Genomic DNA, 19,259 nt, shown 5'->3' with positions numbered 1-19,259 from the left:
TGCCTGTTGACAGGTATGAGAGTGTGATCGCCACACTGTGTGAAAACCTGGACTCCCTAGATGAGCCAGAGGCACGTGCAGCCATGATCTGGATAGTGGGGGAGTATGCTGAGCGGATCGACAACGCTGACGAGCTGCTGGAGAGCTTCCTGGAAGGTTTCCATGATGAAAGCACTCAGGTCTGTTTGGGTAGAGGGCACGCTGGGCAAGACCTACGCTGTAATCAGGTCTGTTTGGGTAGAGGGCACGCTGGGCAAGACCTACGCTGTAATCAGGTCTGTTTGGGTAGAGGGCACGCTGGGCAAGACCTACGCTGTAATCACGTCTGTTTGGGTAGAGGGCACGCTGGGGAAGACCTACGCTGTAATCAGGTCTGTTTGGGTAGAGGGCACGCTGGGCAAGACCTACGCTGTAATCAGGTCTGTTTGGGTAGAGGGCACACTGGGCAAGACCTACGCTGTAATCAGGTCTGTTTGGGTAGAGGGCACGCTGGGCAAGACCTACGCTGTAATCAGGTCTGTTTGGGTAGAGGGCACGCTGGGCAAGACCTACGCTGTAATCAGGTCTGTTTGGGTAGAGGGCACGCTGGGGAAGACCTACGCTGTAATCAGGTCTGTTTGGGTAGAGGGCACGCTGGGGAAGACCTACGCTGTAATCAGGTCTGTTTGGGTAGAGGGCACACTGGGCAAGACCTACGCTGTAATCAGGTCTGTTTGGGTAGAGGGCACGCTGGGCAAGGCCTACGCTGTAATCGGGTCTGTTTGGGTAGAGGGCACGCTGGGCAAGGCCTACGCTGTAATCGGGTCTGTTTGGGTAGAGGGCACACTGGGCAAGACCTACGCTGTAATCAGGTCTGTTTGGGTAGAGGGCACGCTGGGCAAGACCTACGCTGTAATCAGGTCTGTTTGGGTAGAGGGCACGCTGAGCAAGGCCTACGCTGTAATCAGGTCTGTTTGGGTAGAGGGCACGCTGGGCAAGACCTACGCTGTAATCATGTCTGTTTGGGTAGAGGGCACGCTGGGCAAGACCTACACTGTAATCAGGTCTGTTTGGGTAGAGGGCACGCTGGGCAAGGCCTACGCTGTAATCGGTGGAAGTAACGGGATTTTGGCAGAAGTGCCACTCAAGAAAATGACTTTGACGCTTTACAAATCTGTTTACATTCTCCATGAATGAAAGTGTTGTGATATCCGGGGGAAATGCATCTGACGGATGTTCTGGCCCGACACTGACGCCTATACACTCTCTGCCTTACAGTAGGTCGTGACCAGGCTTTTCTCTTCGCAGAGGAGCAAGGCTGGGACCGAGGCTAGGTAGAGGGTGAACCATCTGAAAACATCTTCAATCAATTGTCTGTGTACTTGGGAGGGTTTGATTTGTAAACTCTGTCATATTTTGTGAACTTCTCCCTGTGTAAAAGAACAGTGGAGGGCCAGAGTGCTAGCCCCTTTTAATTGAGGTAATTGTAATGAAAAGACAATGGGGGGGGGGGGGGGGGGGAAACTTATTGAAATTTTCAAATTGCACAGAGGATTTTTAGATCATATACATAGTCCAGTCCCCAGCAAGTAGTTTCGAACTAGTTTTGTAGGATTTTTGTTTTTCATGCATTGTACGCCTCTGCAGTTGGCCTGTGCACTTTTTGGTGTTTTAAGCATTATGTTATAATTTAGCTATTGAAAAATGGCTCATAGCGCGGCACCGAGTGCCGCGCTATGATCTTGTAGATCGAATGACATAGAAACATAGGTTTTTTCCCCAGAAAACTGTCAGAATTTAGAAGGCATTTGTAGAATCGTCCTCAGGTCTAAATCTTTTGGAGTGCAAATGGCTGACCTGGCTAATGGGATCGTTTCCACCTGACTTCTGTTTCCCAAGCACTAACAGGCTAAGGCCATCGCAGCAGGACAAGTACTGTACATTGATGCTATTCAGATCTGGTAAAAAGAAGAAAAAGTACTGCCAAATGTCGTAGGCACCAGTGCGCACCATGCCTGGGGGAATGAAGTAGTACACAACAGTACTAGACGAATGCACCGCAAATGGCTTATTATGTTGTATATACTGAACCCTAAATAAAACAAAAACCCTTATAATTGACAATTGCTTAATAGCAGGTTTGTAAAGCAATAAGCTATCCTGCCACATCTTGTTGGGATGAGCGGACGCCCTGTAATATAAGTAGTGCTCAAATGAACTCATTTAGACCATTTAGACTATTTGTAGTTATACCTTTAAAAAAAACAGAAACATATTATTTTCAGTATACTCAAATGTGTGATGTATTTTCTGCCGGGTTCTCCAGGTGCAGTTGCAACTGCTGACTGCTATAGTCAAACTGTTCCTGAAGAAACCCACTGAGACCCAGGAACTGGTGCAGCAGGTGCTCAGCCTAGCCACGCAGGTGAGAACACACATACACACACACACACACACACGCAAACCTAAATTATGCATCAGACACCATTTCTGTTCAAACATATTTTACACTATCTAATAAGGAGCTAAAGGACTATAGCATATGTTAATCAGACCTAAGCCCCATAATATCCTTTGAATAAATCATTACAACTTAACTATCTGATTAAAAATATATAATTATAATAAAGAGGGAAAAAAAGAGTACATCCAGGCTGACAGGAAATGGTAAGAGAGATAGGGGATGACATCATAGAGTATTTAAAGGATAGAGACTGAACTGGCGCGAAGCTCCGCCCCCTCCGCTATTCATGTCAGTGGAAGTTGCTCAGTGGCGTTTTGAAGCCGCCGGAGGGACCGTCTATTTCCGCCTTTTTGGGCACATTTCGGTGCAACCGAGCGCTCAATGTTAAAGCTCAGCTGCACGGGGTTTCCTCGTCATGAATCCACGGGTCCGCCTGCAGTCCTTCCTCTTACCACTAGGGCCCAGCGCTTCAACATTGAAGTGCCTAGCTGGCCCCTTGGATGACATTCGGGATCGGGAGTCAAACCTTTGGCACACTGCCAGACTAGATTAGCAGCCAAGGTGCCCGGACCGCTGAGCCACGGCCTAGGCCCATTGTCTTTTTTTTATTTTATTTTTTTCTGATCCAAGATTACCTTTTTAACTTTATTATTGACTATACATTTGTGGTGAGCACCTGGTTGTCTCTGAAAACCTAAGTTATATTGAGACGTGACACCTATTACAGGAAATAGGTGTCAAAAACACACATTTTTGCTTGCTTACCTCGCTAAGATTACAATAAATCGCTGATGATCGCTCGCTTCATATTTTGAACGAGAGGCATGTTGAAGTCAGAAATTAAGAGCTTAGTATATCCATCTGGTCAAAACCACGGAGAGCTCCTTAGATTATGCGCGCCGACTCCGCCGAGCATTTCTTTGTGAACGGTAAACAGGGAGGCCAACTCCAAAGACAAATTCAGAATATTTTTCTCTCGTTTGATATCAATGAAAATTGTGTCCGATTGGCTGCCATGCAGCCAATTAGGCTTCTGTGTGTGGCCTAGAGGGGTGTGTTCAAGCTACGTGCAACACAACATTTCTTTGGGACACCCAGCCATTGGCAATTACATCAAGAACACAGAACAAGTAACTGGCATTGTTGGTTTCAACATTGCTAGCCAGTTCTGCCAGTGCCTTCATGGTCTGGCAGTTATGAGAATGTGAATATGTGGCTTTGGCATTTTTAAATGGTTGATGTAAATTCGATGGAAAAAATATCACACTAGATGTTCGAGCCGTGCGGACCTCACATGAGTGCTCAAGTTAGTAACTTGGCACTCAAGTTAATAATTAAAATGTATTGGCCACTCCAGGGCTCCGTAGATCTCTTTATCTGTCATTCCTTGTGCCTTATGCCCATATATGCCAGGGGTTGACACTAAGGTCTCAGAGGCACTTGCCCGTCGGGTCATGGCCACAAATTGAATTACCGTTCATTTTAACTTATTTTTAACTTTCTACTAGTGATGGGAGATTAATCGTCAAACACATCGGTATTGGCCGATTTTAAATTAATCAGCATCGGTTCGATTAATCAATCAGACCGATTAATTAATCAGTCCGATTAATCGGTCTGTCTTTACAGATAAACGAGCCCAAAGTAACAGCTTGAACAGATCAACAAGCTCACAATATTAAATGTAAAGGTATTTAAAGGACCACTTCACCACTTTTCAACCTATCTTCATATAATGGGTCCTCACTAATAATCATGAAAAAAATTGCGCAACTTCTACTCGGTCTGTGTCTCATAGGAGGGCTGTGGGCAGTTCAGAAACAGTCTTCCAGTGACTACAGCGATGGGGAATACAAGCTAATAGAAACTGCAGGCTTTCTAGTCCTGAAAAGTTGCAAAGCGAAAATGGAAGCCATCGTTCTCACGATAATGAAAATCTAAATATTTTTGTAAATAAATCTTGTTTAAAAAAATCTGCCTCATGATGATGTCACTGGAAGACGGTTTCTAAACTGCCCACAGCCATCCTATGAGACACAGACTGAGTTGAAAGAAATCGTGACATTTTTTCATAATTATTAGTGAGGACCTATTATATGAAGATAGGTTGAAAAGTGGTGAAGTGGTCCTTTAAGTTAAATCTGATTTGCCTAAGCCTGCAGTGCAGATACCCTGTTACATGTATTTTTCAGAATGGACAAAATTATTATAATTTTTCAGTACAGAATGAGATATTGACAGCGGTAATATTGGTTAACGGCAATTAATTATATCTGATATCGATATCGGCCAAAATATCTCATCGGCACATCCCGACTTTCTACTGCTTGCTTGAAACGTTTTCATCTACCCTAAGATCCTCTACTCTATTATTATTTTTGTATTATATCTTAACATCTTGTTCAGGCTGTCAGGACTAAGAAAAGAGGCTACATTACATAAATATTGTCATATCTCCAGGACTCTGACAACCCAGACCTGAGAGATCGTGGCTACATCTACTGGCGTCTGCTATCAACGGATCCTGTAGCCGCCAAGGAGGTGGTTCTGGCCGAGAAGCCTCTGATCTCTGAGGAAACTGACCTGATCGAGCCCACGTTGCTGGAGGAGCTCATCTGCCACATTGGTACGCTGGCCTCTGTATACCACAAGCCCCCCAGTGCCTTTGTGGAGGGCAGCCGTGGTGTGTCGCACAAGAGACTCCCTCCGCCCCGTGCTGGATCGTGAGTCATGCACATCATGTTCCTTTTTTCCCCCCAATACCTCAGCCATTCAAGTCACAGGGGATTATTCACTCAAGTGGACCTAGCTACTTGACTTCTCTGTTATGTTTTCGCTGGGTCATAGTACCCCAGCCACAGGAATGTAGCAATGCAACCGATTTCTTTCCTAACTTCAACTAGAATGCACTGGTCCTTGTATACAGTTGATTTTATTCTTTTTCCTCTGGAGACAGTTGAGTCAAATAAACAAACCACTACTAAAATGTATTTGTATAGTTCCTTGCTTAGCATGAAGTTCCAAGTGCTTTACAATATTGAGAATATACTACATTTAATAAATCAAGTTTACTGTAGATTTGAAATTGTTATATTCAAGCATGCCACTGAGAATCTAATTTTATTGGAAGACAAAAGGAAAAAAATCTTCTTACGTTCTCTGCCCTCTAGTGGGGAGAGTGCAGAGAGCCCGGACCCAGGTTCTGCAGCTGGTGTCTCCGAGCCACCCCCTGCTGTCATCCCATCCCAGGGAGACCTCTTGGGAGACCTGCTCAACCTGGACTTGGCACCTCCTGTCACCACCACCACCACTGGACCGCCACCTCCTGCCTCTGGCATGCAGTTGGGGTCCATGGACCTTCTGGGAGGAGGGCTAGACAGTCTGGTAAGTGTTACTCTGCACTGCCTCCATGCCTGTCTCGAACCATAATATCTGATGTCGGGAGTACCAATACGTTAGATTGTTGTTAGATTATTTGTAGATAGTCTATGCTTGATTGTTTTTGGAGGAGGTCTGCAACAACACAGCCAAGGAAAGTTGTGTGTGTGTGTGTGTGTGTGTGTGTGTGTGTGTGTGTGTGTGTGTGGTGTGTGTGTGTGTGTGTCCATTCCTGTTTTTTGTTTCTTTTAACCCCTTTGTATGTTCCTCTTTGCTCTATGCTACACCTGCAGATGGGGGATGAGACTGATGCGGTAATTACTCAGAGGGAGAAATAACTGTCCGTGTCATGTCATGTCACACCATATCAGTGCATAGACCCTTACTCTAGCTTAGTGTTGTTTTTCCTATGCTTGTGTTCTATAATTAACTGTGTCCCCTCACTTGTACCATTTTGTGTTAATTCTCATGCATCTGTACATATCTGCTGCATCCCTAGCTGTTCATCACTCTTTATCATCCTGATCTATTGCGCAGATATGTCTCCCGTACCGCAGAGTCCCCTTTACTTTTCTTATCATTGGACTCTTGGTGTGTTTCATGTCTTTCATCAGCCACACAGTCCCCTGGGGACGGACACTCCTAACTCACCTCAGCTCTCTCCCCAGCCCTCATCGTCCCCAGAGTACAGCCCCACTGAGGTTGGTTCAGGGGGATGGCAGACCAGCAAAGGCCAGCGGCAAACTGTAGATTTCCCCCCTTGCTCCACTGTACTGTTGCGATGTAATCGTTTCCAGCAGTCAACCCATCTGCTGTAGTTCACCAGACATGCCTTTTTAATGTAGTTTTGTTTGTATTTAGTGTTGTTGGTCTTTTGCACATTAGTTCACTGTACTCTTTGACTTTTGTCACTTTTTAGTAGTTTTAGTAATAGCAAAGTTGGGTCACAGGGATACCATTCTGGAAATGCCCCTGTGACAAAGGTACAGTTTTTTTGTTAATGGATGCTGCCATCTTTACATGTGTTTCTATTCTAAACAAATTATTTCTCTTTCTGTTCTATATTCTACCGTCTCTTTCTCTGGTAATACTTCGACAACTCACTGCTGTAGACCTTTACAGTGCTGCTCTCATGTGATTTCTTTGGCTCTTGATCGGTAGCATTTGAACACACCCTTAGCCATATATATCAGGAGATAGCTCTGACATTGAACAAGAGTACAGTGAAAAATAAATCAAATTTACTAGAAGATAAACTACCATAAATCTTGTAATGGTGACCTGGGTTTTTATTTATTTCAACTGTAGCCAGCTTTTATTGAAATGAGGCATATATGAGAGGCCTATATTCCAATTTTTCAAACGGATCAGAATGAATAATACCACATTTTGTGTCAATGTACTGGGTTCATTTATTGAAACCAAATACTGTATTAAATATTAAACAGTGCAGTTACAGGTGATCACTCATTGTTCGGTCTTCTGTAGATTAGGCAGGGGCTCCGACCAGCCCAGGATGCAGGCAGACTACTAAAGATTAATACGCACAGGCTGAACTAAATGCTCCAATAAAACTCGTACATCAATAATTAAACTTCGAGCAGAACCTCCATGACGCGAGTCATGGGTATCATGGTAAACACCACCCTCATGACTTGTATTAGAAGACTGGCCTATAACTGCCCCAGGCATTAATAAATTAACATGCCGGCTTTTAATTGAATAGAGGTCACTATTGGAGGATTTACGGTATAATATTGTAACGCCTGTAATGCTATCCTTCCGCTAGTTATTACCCGGTAGCTGTCTTTAATCATTAAAACACTCATTTCTTTTCCTCCATCAGTCTGTACCTGGTAGCTGTCATTAATCATGAAAACACCCATCCTTTCCTCCCATCAGTCTCCAAACTTCCCAACATATTGTTTTATCTTGCAGTAATAAATAACCTAAATTGCTTTGCTTTTTTTCCCCATAGCTTAGTGGTGACATCGGAGGAAGTGCTGCTGTAAGTATGTCTTTTCTGTTTCTTTATTTTCAGACATTCCTCTTGCAGTTCCAAGTTGCATTTGCACGTTTAGACGTGCGTGGTGTGATAATGTTGCTCTATGGCCCCACAGATGGGGGCTGGGTTTGGGGCACCTCCGGCTGTAATGCCAGCCTCTCTCAACGCCCCTGTTGCTGGGGGATTCGGTGACCTGTTTGACCTTGAAGGAGTTGGAATGCCAATTGGAGCCTACGTCCCTGCTAAAACAGTGAGTCTCCATGTAAAACCACTACATGCATAGAAGTCTGTAGATGCAAAGACCTGTCAAAGCCTAACATCATTACATAAATCATTGTTCAGGTGTGGCTGCCAGCCATGAAGGCCAAAGGACTAGAGATCTCTGGTACTTTTGCCCGTCGTGCTGGGGTCATTCAAATGGAGATGACCTTCACTAACAAGGCTATGAGCGTCATGACTGACTTTGCTGTTCAGTTCAACAGAAACAGGTACAGAAGGTGCCATTTGAAGACATATGCATATTAAAAATGTGATCATTGCGTTTTGTTATATCTTTTAGACTCTTGGCATGTTTGTACATAGTTCCAAGTCTCTCCCTTTTTCCCTATCTGTAGCTTTGGTATGGCCCCAGCTGGTCCACTCCAGGTTCTCACACCCCTCAGCCCGAATCAAACCATTGAGGTCTCTCTCCCCCTCAACACTGTGGGGCCTGTCATGAAGATGGAACCCCTTAATAATCTGCAGGTAACCTCCTTAGAGTATCACATTTAGTTTCTAGATTTTTGTTTTATATCCACGTGAATCCAAGTGTTCAAATGGAAAGAATTTTGACAGCAGTACACTTTTGGATGCCAAATCATTTTAACAGCCCTAGCCATAGAGCTCAAATTGGGCGATGCTGGTTGGTCTGTCCATCTGTCCGACCGTCTGTCCGTCCAACATTTTGGTCCCAAACAAGATAATCTCAAACTATTGGCTAGAGTGCCTCAGATCTTGTTTGCTTTTGCTCTATCACCACACTTCGGCCAGTTTCCAGCTGGATGTAAGGAGCACCTTGGAAAAGATTTTCTGCTATGAATAAAACATCACGCGTACACAGTACACACAACCAGGCACACATTAAAGTTGAATACCCAAAGTGACAAGTACAGGCCAAAAACAAAAATGCTGTATCTCGCTGTGGCTCATGGAACATTAGGTTTTGTATTTGTTATACAATGTGTAATGAGTCGGGTCTATGCTTGCCCACATAAGCAGTTCTGCTGCTGTGCTGTTGAATCCTGCATATACAGTACAAAGGATAGAATGCAATAAATGGATCGCCTTTGGAATGTTTGTGATTGCCTCCTTTTTAATTCAGTTGACTGGGTAGACAGACTGGTTGGGCTGGGAGGCCTGTGCAGCTGGAGAGTGGAGATAAGATGCTGGAGGTGGGGACATTCATTAGTGGTCACACACATCGCATTGGTGCTTTGTTCCCCTGGCCCCTGAAGGCCTGTGTTAGCTGCACGCCTGACTTTAAAGGCTCAGCACCACCCATCTTGTGTTGTCATCTTTAACTGGTTCCGTTTGCTTATCTTAATGAAGGCTTGCGCTAAATGTATCTGTAATTTTCTGTGGTTTAAAACACATAGACTGCCGATCCCGAGTTTCTTGAGATAATTGATTGTGTCTTTCCCAGTGGCGTTTCCAGGAATTACATTTTGGGCAGGCAAGAATTACATTTTGGGCAGGCAAGATGTGTTAATTGTCGTCGTCCCCGCACACAATCAGTAGCACTAAAGGTTTTCAAAGAGAATATACCAAAGAGATATACCTGCCAGACAGTAGTATACAAAGGCTGAAAGTTATGCATTTGCATTCGAATGGGTGATTGAGGGTCGCGCTCTATACGCGCAACAGCCAATCCGCTGTCCACTAATAGTTCTCACGTCTCGGGTCTGGATTTTGGCCATTCAGAAAATGGATTTGGACGCCTGTCTTCGCCTTATTGTGCCACTGGTCTTTCCTTGCTAAACCCCACTTTCCCGACTTGGAGCCTGGAGGGCGCTTTTGATAACTTATGAGACAACATGCGTTTTCCGTCACACGTTTGGATCACATGACCGGGGGGTTAAAAAAACCGTGGTTGTAGGGGGCAAATCCCCACAATGGATTCTATGAGACGACGTGGCGCGATACGACCGCCTTTTTTCACCCATTGATCATGGATTATTTTCCGACACTAGGACAGTCGTGCACGCTATTTTAAGGCACCTGTGGGTGGAAAGGAATGACGTACAATATTGGGTGAATCTTCAAAGGTTAGTGAAAAACACCTGCAGTCAAGGGGGGATTAAGACTAATTACGCAGTCAAAGTGTTAATGAACATTGTCAAAAGCCCACACACACACACTGCCCCCCGCGCCCTCGCGGAATTCCAGACTGGGTGCCAGTACCTCCGGTCCAAAAAATGACCGCCAGCGCTTGCTGAAAGCGGCTGTCCGGCGCCAGTCTGTGGGTCAAACAGCCACCATCCAACCACCTCCACAACCCTCCATGGGTCACCGTCAGCCACCTGTCCCTCCAAGCGCCCCATCAACTAGCTCGTCAGCCACGATTGCCGATACGTTCCGCCCCGCCGCAGCCAAAAATAAAGTTCATTTTACTCGTCCATCTCCTCGCCAGCTTCCAATATCCCCGACATTGTTGATTGTTTCTGATTCCATTTTAAAGCATGTCAGCCTTCCATATTCAATTACACATAGTTTCCCAGGCGCCACCATTTCAGTCCTTTTGGAAAAATTACCCACTCTATTTAACTCACTTCCACAGTCCATCTCACGGGTCCTAGTCCACGTTGGGACAAATGACACGTCGCGACGTGAATCTGAACTCTCAAAACTGGATTATTTGCGCCTCATTGACTTTCTACAAGCTACTGAACTGCCATTCTTTCTTTCCGGGCCAATTCCTACTTTTCGCCACAGCCGCGGTGGCTACGAGCGCTTCAGCAGGATCGACAGCTTTAATATATGGCTTAAGCACCTGTGTCACAAGCACGATTTGAATTTCGTTGATAATTTTAATTTGTTTTGGCAGCGCTCCTCCTTTTTCAGTCATGACGGGCTCCATCCAAATAGATGGGGCTGCCAAGCACTAGCGGCCAACATAGATCACCACATTATACATCACGTTGCGCCTCTGACAGATACCTCATCCACCAGTTATTGACGTCCCCCTGGTCCTGCCCCCCAGCCCCAGCATATTAGTCCCACTCAGTTTTGTTTTCCTAGACCTAGCCCGTCTTCCACCGGGCACGGACCTTCTTCGGACGGACGCACGGCGACGCAAACGGAGTCAGACTACAAGGCAGCGTTTAATAAAAAAGGCCTGCATTTTTTACACCTCAACGTGAGAAGCCTGTATTTTAAAATAGACGAAATTAGGAAAATTATGATAAAATCAGAAGTAGGGATAATATGTCTCACAGAAACGTGGCTTGATTCAAGCATAAATGACTCGGAAATTGCAATCAATAATTATAATGTTGTGAGAAAAGATAGAAATCGCCATGGGGGGGGGGTATGTGTTTATGTTCGCACGGACATTTCTTTTAACGTCAGAGAGGATCTCATGAATGAACTGGAAATCGTTTGGCTGGACATTTGTTTAACCAAAACAAAACCCATACTATTTGGGGCCTGCTATAGACCTCCAGATCAGACAGAGTTTTATGATTCTTTGGACTCTGTGTTATCCAACGTGGCTGATTCAATGGAGATCAATCTGATGGGAGATATGAATACCGATGTATCTAAACATACCCACCCTACAATGAAAGTGTTTGAAAATTTGTGTAACTCCTATGGTTTTAAGCAACTAATCAAACAACCTACTAGAGTAAGTGAAACAACAAAAACCATAATAGATCTTATCTTAGTCTCAGATGTCACAAACATTTCACAGAGCGGAACCATAGAGTATGGCATTAGCGACCATTATATGACATTCTGCACAAGAAAAATAGTAAGGGATACATACAATGACCATAAGACTGTCCTGGCGAGGACTCTTAAAAATTACTCTGTGGACAAATTCACAGAACAAATAGGAAAAAGGGACTGGACACCAGTTTTAACGGGAGGCTGTGTCAATAAAACTTGGGAGGCTTTTGGGAAGGAATTCACCCAAGCCATTGACGCAATCGCACCCCTCAGACAGGTGAGAACTAAACAGAGGTCTAGTCGCTGGTTTAGTAATGAAATATTGGAGTCCATCAGGGCCAGAGAGAGAGCCCATAAATCTTACCGCAATTCCGAATCAGTAGAAGATTTTGCTCTTTTTAAGAAGCTAAGAAATGAGACCCAGAGGCTCATAGATAAGGCAAAACAGACCCACTATAAAGATCAGATAATGGAGAATAAAGGTAACACACAAAAACTCTGGAAAACCCTAAAAGAGCTAGGAGCAGGTAATAAAGTAAATAATAATAAAGGCAGCAAGATCGGCCTAAAGATCAATGATGAGATGGTTTTTGATAAGCAAATAGTGGCAAACCAATTCAATAATTATTTCACTAATGTAGCAGCAGAGCTGGTTGCCAAATTGCCGGCTTCTCCGGGTATTTTTGACATTAATAGGGTTAGGAACTTCTATGAGAACCAGGGGGTGACCTCTAACTCATTCTCCCTGCAGAAGGTGGAAGTGGAGGAAGTCTCAGGGATGCTTTCTAAGATTAACTGTGCAAAGGCCACAGGTCTGGATGGTATATCTCCTCTCTTTTTAAGGGATGCAGCAGGACAGATAGCTCCATATATCACTCACATCTTCAACCGATCAATAGAACAGGGTGTCTTCCCACAAGATCTAAAAAAGGCTAAAATACTCCCCCTGTACAAAAAAGGAGCCAAAAATGACCCCGGTAACTACCGACCGGTGTCAATTTTGAGCTCTGTATCAAAAATATTCGAGAAGATAATTAATGTACAACTAAATGAATACCTAAATAGGAATAACCTAATGTATAAACTCCAATCTGGCTTTAGAAAATCATACTCAACCGACACATGTTTACTATATTTAACAGAACAAATCAGGAAAGAAGTTGACAATGGAAAACTTTGTGGAATGGTGCTGCTGGATTTACGGCGAGCATTCGACACAGTGAACCACTGTAGGTTACTGAGCAAGCTTGAGGCCCTGGGGGCAGACAGGCCAACATGTAAATGGTTCAAATCATATCTGACAGGGCGCGAACAAAGGGTAGAGGTGAATGGCATATTATCTGACCCAAACACCATGGAATGTGGAGTTCCACAAGGAAGCATTCTAGGTCCAGCCCTATTTTCAGTGTACGTGAATGATATGACAGATGCTTGTAACTGTGATTTGTTCCTGTACGCTGATGATTCTGCACTGCTAATGTCCCACAAGGATCAAACCACATTAGAAAGCTCCCTAAGTGAGGAAGTAGCTAATGTTAGTTCCTGGCTTATAGATAATAAATTATCTTTACACTCAGGGAAGACAGAATCAATTCTTTTTGGCTCGAAAATCAAATTAGGAAGAAGCACAGACTTCAAGATCAAAATAAATTCGGAATTCATAGCAGCAAAATCATCAGTGAAATACCTGGGTTGTATTTTAGAGGGTAACTTAGACGGCCGAAATATGGCCAGCAAGGTGCTAAACAAGGTCTCCGGACTGACTAAGTTTCTAGCTCGAACAGCAAGATACATGGATAGGGAGACAAAATTAGTGGTGGCCAACTCCCTTATCCTGTGCCACTTTGATTTTGCGTGTACATCGTGGTTCGAGGGCTTGATTAAGTCTTTTAAAACAAAGCTACAGTCAGCTCAAAATAGACTGATCAGGGTTATACTAGGGATGGAACCCAGAACCCATATAGGAAGGAACCAGTTCAGAGAGCTGAACTGGCTCCCAGTAGAATCAAAGGTTACAATGGCTAGACTTAACATGGTCCATAAAATTAAGTACGGAGAGGTCCCAGAAGTTTTAAGAACATGTTTCAGGCAGGTAAACGAGGTACACAACCATTTCACCAGAGCCAGTATTGCAGATGTGGTGCTCCCTGCTTTTAAAAGTAAAGTGGGCAAAGGCTCATTCATTTATATAGGAGCCACACAGTGGAATAGCCTGGAATCCAGCGTTAAACTGACCTACAATTTGAGGACATTTAAACAGAAGACTAAAAAATGGCTACTGGAAAAGGTTCCCCTATAAAGGGTCATCCTAGAGGGATGGATAGGGATGTACTTGTGGTGTTGTGTAAGTAATGTATATGTACTGTTATGTATTTCAAAGTATTGTTCAGTGTGAGAGGACCCCAGTGGAAATAAGTCTTTGGACTTTACTGTGTAATCCTTGAATCGCTGATTATAATGTTGTATTATAATTGCTTTTCTAAATAAATCAAATCAAATCAAATCAAAAAGTAGGGATGGAGCTCGATACCCGGAAAAACCCGATAACAAGCTTATTGAGTATCCGGTATCAATACGTTTATTGAGTATCCGGTATCAATAAGCTTTGGGCTTATCGAGCATAGCGGCCCATGACATGTTTAAACAATGAAGACGAGGCGATCAAGAAATGCGCCATCTAATCACCCATGCTGGCACAAATATGTCAGTCTAAAAGTGTATTGATACGTGCCAACCAGCGCTGCACGGGTAAACACAAATACACTTTTTTTTTGTAAAAGTAAAAATGTCAATTGCCTTCCTTCCGCCTGTTAGAAAAGTACTGTATTTGAAGGCCCTGCTAAAAGATAACGGTTATTTTCAGAAAGTATTGTTGTCTTCCGTCTTTCCACAAAATTACGCTCGATAGTGGGCTCGATAAGAACCCGGCTCGTTAAGCCTGATTGATAAGGTGCTCATTATCAATATAAATCACACCCGTGTGAAGTGAGGGGCGCTCTTACCGTCGTACATCATCATGACATGTTAGTTCTTTAATGTCCCTTTTATGCCCATATATGGAGATCCCTGATGTCATCAGTATATGCCCATCCTGGGCATGCTGATATGCCCATATATGGAGATATGTTATCTTCTGTGGCCTACTACTGGCATTCTGCACAAGAAGGCTCCGATTGGTCCAGTGGTTTGCAAGATTAGATCCGGAAATACAGACACAGAGACGAACAGACCCTATCCTAATCTAGACTGCTAGCCGTCCTGCAGAGTCACACCGTAAAAAAGGTGTGCTGGTGCAACCAAGTGAGAAAACACCAGTGCCACACTGCCACCAGTGGGAAAGTTAATCTAGAGCCCTGACTGTGACCGAGCGTTCAACAGTTGGCTCACGTCTTCCCAACTGAATACTCTGCTCTACACTATGTAATGCTCTGCTTTTGGTGCATTTTACCTCTTGTTCTCCCCAATTTTAGTTTTTATGCCAAATGTTTTCCTCCTCACATACATTTGTGTATTGGCAGTCATTGCTCGTCACCCTTTAAAAAAAAAGATGTGTCCACATGGGGGCACGGTGGCACAGTTGGTAGTGCTGTCGCCTCACAGCTAGAAGGTCCTGGGTTCGATTCCCGCTGGGGACGCTGTGGGCACTGGCGGCGTGTTCCCTCCTCCGCGTCATCAGTGCCCATACCCGAGGCGATGCGGGGTTGGCGATAGGGCCTTTCTGTGTGGAGTTTGCATGTTCTCCCTGTGTCCCCTAGGGTAGATACCCTCACAAAAACATGCCGTAATCCTGGTCTCTAAAATTACCTCCCCCTGGCCGGCCGGGGCGCCTGATGGAGGGGAAAGGAACTGGTCGGAATAACGTGTCCCTTCCACGTGCTACGTCCGGCCGGGGAAGTTCCCCTCTGTCAGGTGAAAAGAAGCAGCTTGGACTCCTCATGCATAGAAGGAGGCATGAGGTCAGTCCGCTGCCCCCCCAGGTTGGCAGAGGAAGTGTAGCGCCCAGGATTACATTAGATAATTGGCACTGGGTGAAAAGAAAACTGGGTTACAAAATCGTGGGATAAAAATGTAAAAGAAAAAAAAAAAAGATGTGTCCACATGCTTTCATAATTACACCTGTACACACGTGTGGACACATCTTTAGGTCCTTTATTGTATAAAATGCAGTCGCTTTTTTTTTTTTTTACTTTTTTTATCCCACAATTTTGTAACCCATTTTTCACCCCTGTGTCAATCATCTAATGTGATCCTGGGCTCTACACACCCTCCACCAACCTAGTCCCTATATATGGGGGACAAGGGGAGAGCAACGGACTTGAACTCATGCTTCCTTCATGCCTTAGTGTCCAAGTTGCTCCTTTACACCTGACAGGGGGGAGTTTCCCTGGTTGGACGTAGCGCATGGAAGGAACACGTTATTCCAACCAGTTCCTTTCCCCTCCATCAGGTGCCCCGGCTGGCCAGGGGGAAGCAGTTTAGTGACCATCTAAAATCCATTTTTTGACAGCGGCCGTAGCTAGGCAACGCCTTGCTCATCCGTCCCGGAGCTGTTTAGCTGTCATTCACTTCCTGGGTTATGGAAGTGTGACGATGTTCTGTCCTAATTTCTGACTTCAGAATGCATCTCGTTTGGAATATTAACCCGACCGCGAGTATCACAGCGCCTACTGTCAGCCGTTGAAAAACCTTGTTTTCTCCAGAAACGACATTCATTGCGCCGATTTGGAGAGCAGCACATAGAGACACATGGGGACTACAAATATCACACCCCCAAATGAGACAGGGGCCACACTTCTGATCCGTTAGTACTGTATACTGCAGGCCTGCCCATTGAAGTCTATTGAAATTCAACTGTCAACTATACTGCTGAAATAAGTATTCTTCACCACAGTCAACTGCTGTATACACTACCAAATCATTGTTTAAAGTGGAATTCCCTGGTAAAGTGTGCAAATTAGGCTAGATCTTAGTTTAGGCCGAGTGGACACAGACTGCTACGATGAAAGCTCCCAACACTATGACTCCGACATATTCGTAGGATTGGCAGTGTGACGTAGATAGGTGTGACTCTTGTCGCTCTAGTAATCTAAATGGTTACACCAAACATGTGGTGTTCTCATAGATGAAGGGCAGTATTTCCTTTGGTCCAAAAGGGATATGGAATGCCACCCTTGCTATGATGACCACATCCAGTTTGTCAAAGCAGGAATGGGCCACAGTTCCCAACTTCCCTGTGGTGGGCCTTATCCCTGAACATCAAGCTTATAACAAGTTCTGCTCCCCTTTATCATTGAGCTGGAATCACCCATGTTCTGAAAGTTAGAATTAATAGTCTAGCCCCTTTTCCAGTTTCCACAGTTTCAGGCAGCCTGTCACCCCATCCACGACTTCGAGTTCGATGTGACATGACTCCATGAATTATTCAGGAGCCACTCTCTTGCTTCATCCCTGCCTGTCTGAACTTGCTGTCCTTCACTCAAAGCTGCTCTGTTGAGCAGCCAGGTCCATAATGACCTGCTGCTTCAAATTGTTACTGCTCCCAGAGCTTCCATAAAAGTTATTCTTGTATTTCATTGTCTTATGTAAAATAAGCCAATATACAGTACACACAAGTGTTGGCACAAACAAAAATAATAGAGCCTTGACCTCACCTTGCAGACTTGACTCTATGGGTAGAGATAGGGGTGGCGGTGGCTCAGGGGTATAGTGGCCGACACTGAACAGACACTGAACCCCTAATTGCTCCCGATGTGCAGGTTGGTGCCTTGCATGGTTTCCTCTGTCATCTGTGTATGAATGTGTGTGTGAATGGGTGAATGTAATGCGCCTTGGATAAAGGTGCTAAATGCACCATTTACCCAGAGAATGGCTGAAAGTGAACTTGAGAGTGAACTACTCATATCTCCTTTCCTATTCTCTTACCTGGATGTCTCCATCTCACAGGTGGCTGTTAAGAACAACATTGACGTATTCTACTTTAGCGCCCAGTATCCCATCAGCATGTTGTTTGTGGAGGATGGAAAGATGGGTGAGTATATTTGACCCTCCCCACCCTCTCTGTTTCTCTCTCCATTCAAAAGTGTCAAACCCTGTGATGTCAGCACACAACACTTACGTCTATTGAGTTGCCTTCCACCTGAGTGCACTTTATTATGATAGCACGTGCGTGCAATGCAGACGTTATGGTGTCTGCATCACCTGCGTGTCGTTGCCACACACTTGCTCTCGGCTCACAAGGCAGTGGCACCACTGAAGAAGTTATTTGGTCTGGTTGACGCAATCTGGGGGAAATGTGTCTGTGGATGCCCCCCCTCCATTCTCCAGATGGGGCCAGCAGCAGGGTGGCTGCCAGAGGCTGCAAACTAATGCTCTGGTACCAAAACCGTGGCAAGGAAGCCTAACTTTCAGCAACAAATGTACTTTTACTTCAACCGTCCCCTCATATAGTCTTACTTGTGCTATTTTTCTAATCCATCTAACAGCCTTTTTTCGTCCCACTGTCCCACCTCCCTTCCACAGAGAGGCAGGTGTTCCTGGCCACATGGAAAGACATTCCTAATGATAACGAGTCCCAGTTCCACATCAAAGACTGTCATCTGAACTCTGGTGAGGAGGTAGAAAATATGAAATGTGCAGGCGTAAAGGAAATTATTCAGTACCTCCACAACTCGTATTTTCTTCATTTCATAATGGATGGCTAGATGTGTCAGTGCCTGACCCGTATTGATGAAACAATTTGCATTTTATGAGAACTCATCATCTAGCATACCTGTTTACCTGTGATAATTTGGTGAGTGCCATATATACTGGAGGTGAAATTACTAATGACTGCTTAATGGACATCTAACCACCCCCCAAATATATTGAGTTTCCTCCAAGCGAACAAAGAGAGGGATTTAGATTTTAGAAGCCCATTCTGTCACAGTGACAAAGGCTTAGGATGGGTAGTTGATTCCAAATTAGAGCCTATACCTTTGCTATGCTGGTAGCCTGGATGGAGTGACCACCACAGCTGAATTTAATGAATGATTTATGAACAGTAACGCGGCAAGGTGCGGTGTCGGAAATGTCAGTTTCATCACAGAGCCATGAACCATGACAGAAGTCAGCGAGTCAAGCAGTGCGTGTGTTGACGAATGGACAGTAATGAAAGGAGCCAATACCATTTTTCCAGTCTGGGGGGTGAAAAGGAGATGGACATAAACTCTATTTCTATTACAGCTCTGATGTACTACATTGGTATTGTTTTCTCTGCTTCTCGTAGATGCCGCCTCGAACAAACTGCAGGGCAGCAATGTCTTCACTATCGCCAAACGTACAGTGGACGGCCAGGACATGCTGTACCAGTCTATGAAGCTCTCCAACGGCATCTGGGTGTTGGCTGAGCTGAAGGTGCAGGCAGGAAACCCAAATTACACGGTGAGCATAATTAACCTTGCAGTGGCAATTATAAACCAGTGCAGGCATGGCTGCATGGTGGTGATGAGTAGTAGTGATGGGGGAGGG

At 44.7% G+C, this 19,259-nt stretch overlaps 1 protein-coding gene across 4 annotated transcripts in view; it reads left to right on the top strand.

Moving 5' to 3' along the window:
• The window catches only part of ap1b1 (adaptor related protein complex 1 subunit beta 1), a 43,927-nt gene that overhangs the window by 9,215 nt on the left and 15,453 nt on the right, over positions 1 to 19,259 (top strand). For 3 of the 4 annotated variants that reach the window (XM_080765209.1, XM_080765210.1, XM_080765208.1), the window contains exons 11-21: positions 14 to 179; positions 2,306 to 2,404; positions 4,904 to 5,166; positions 5,614 to 5,827; positions 7,800 to 7,829; positions 7,942 to 8,076; positions 8,169 to 8,314; positions 8,441 to 8,570; positions 17,697 to 17,781; positions 18,273 to 18,359; positions 19,018 to 19,172. In XM_080765209.1, coding sequence (XP_080621335.1) covers positions 14 to 179; positions 2,306 to 2,404; positions 4,904 to 5,166; positions 5,614 to 5,827; positions 7,800 to 7,829; positions 7,942 to 8,076; positions 8,169 to 8,314; positions 8,441 to 8,570; positions 17,697 to 17,781; positions 18,273 to 18,359; positions 19,018 to 19,172 — 1,510 coding nt within the window. Of the gene's footprint in view, positions 1 to 13; positions 180 to 2,305; positions 2,405 to 4,903; positions 5,167 to 5,613; positions 5,828 to 6,114; positions 6,136 to 6,435; positions 6,523 to 7,799; positions 7,830 to 7,941; positions 8,077 to 8,168; positions 8,315 to 8,440; positions 8,571 to 17,696; positions 17,782 to 18,272; positions 18,360 to 19,017; positions 19,173 to 19,259 lie in introns of all 4 variants that reach the window. The other variant, XM_080765211.1, reaches the window with a different exon arrangement.

Source organism: Protomyctophum bolini (assembly GCF_963924005.1).
Source record: "Protomyctophum bolini genome assembly, chromosome: 6".
Lineage (NCBI taxonomy): Eukaryota > Metazoa > Chordata > Actinopteri > Myctophiformes > Myctophidae > Protomyctophum > Protomyctophum bolini.
This window is presented reverse-complemented; position numbering and strand designations above follow the sequence as displayed.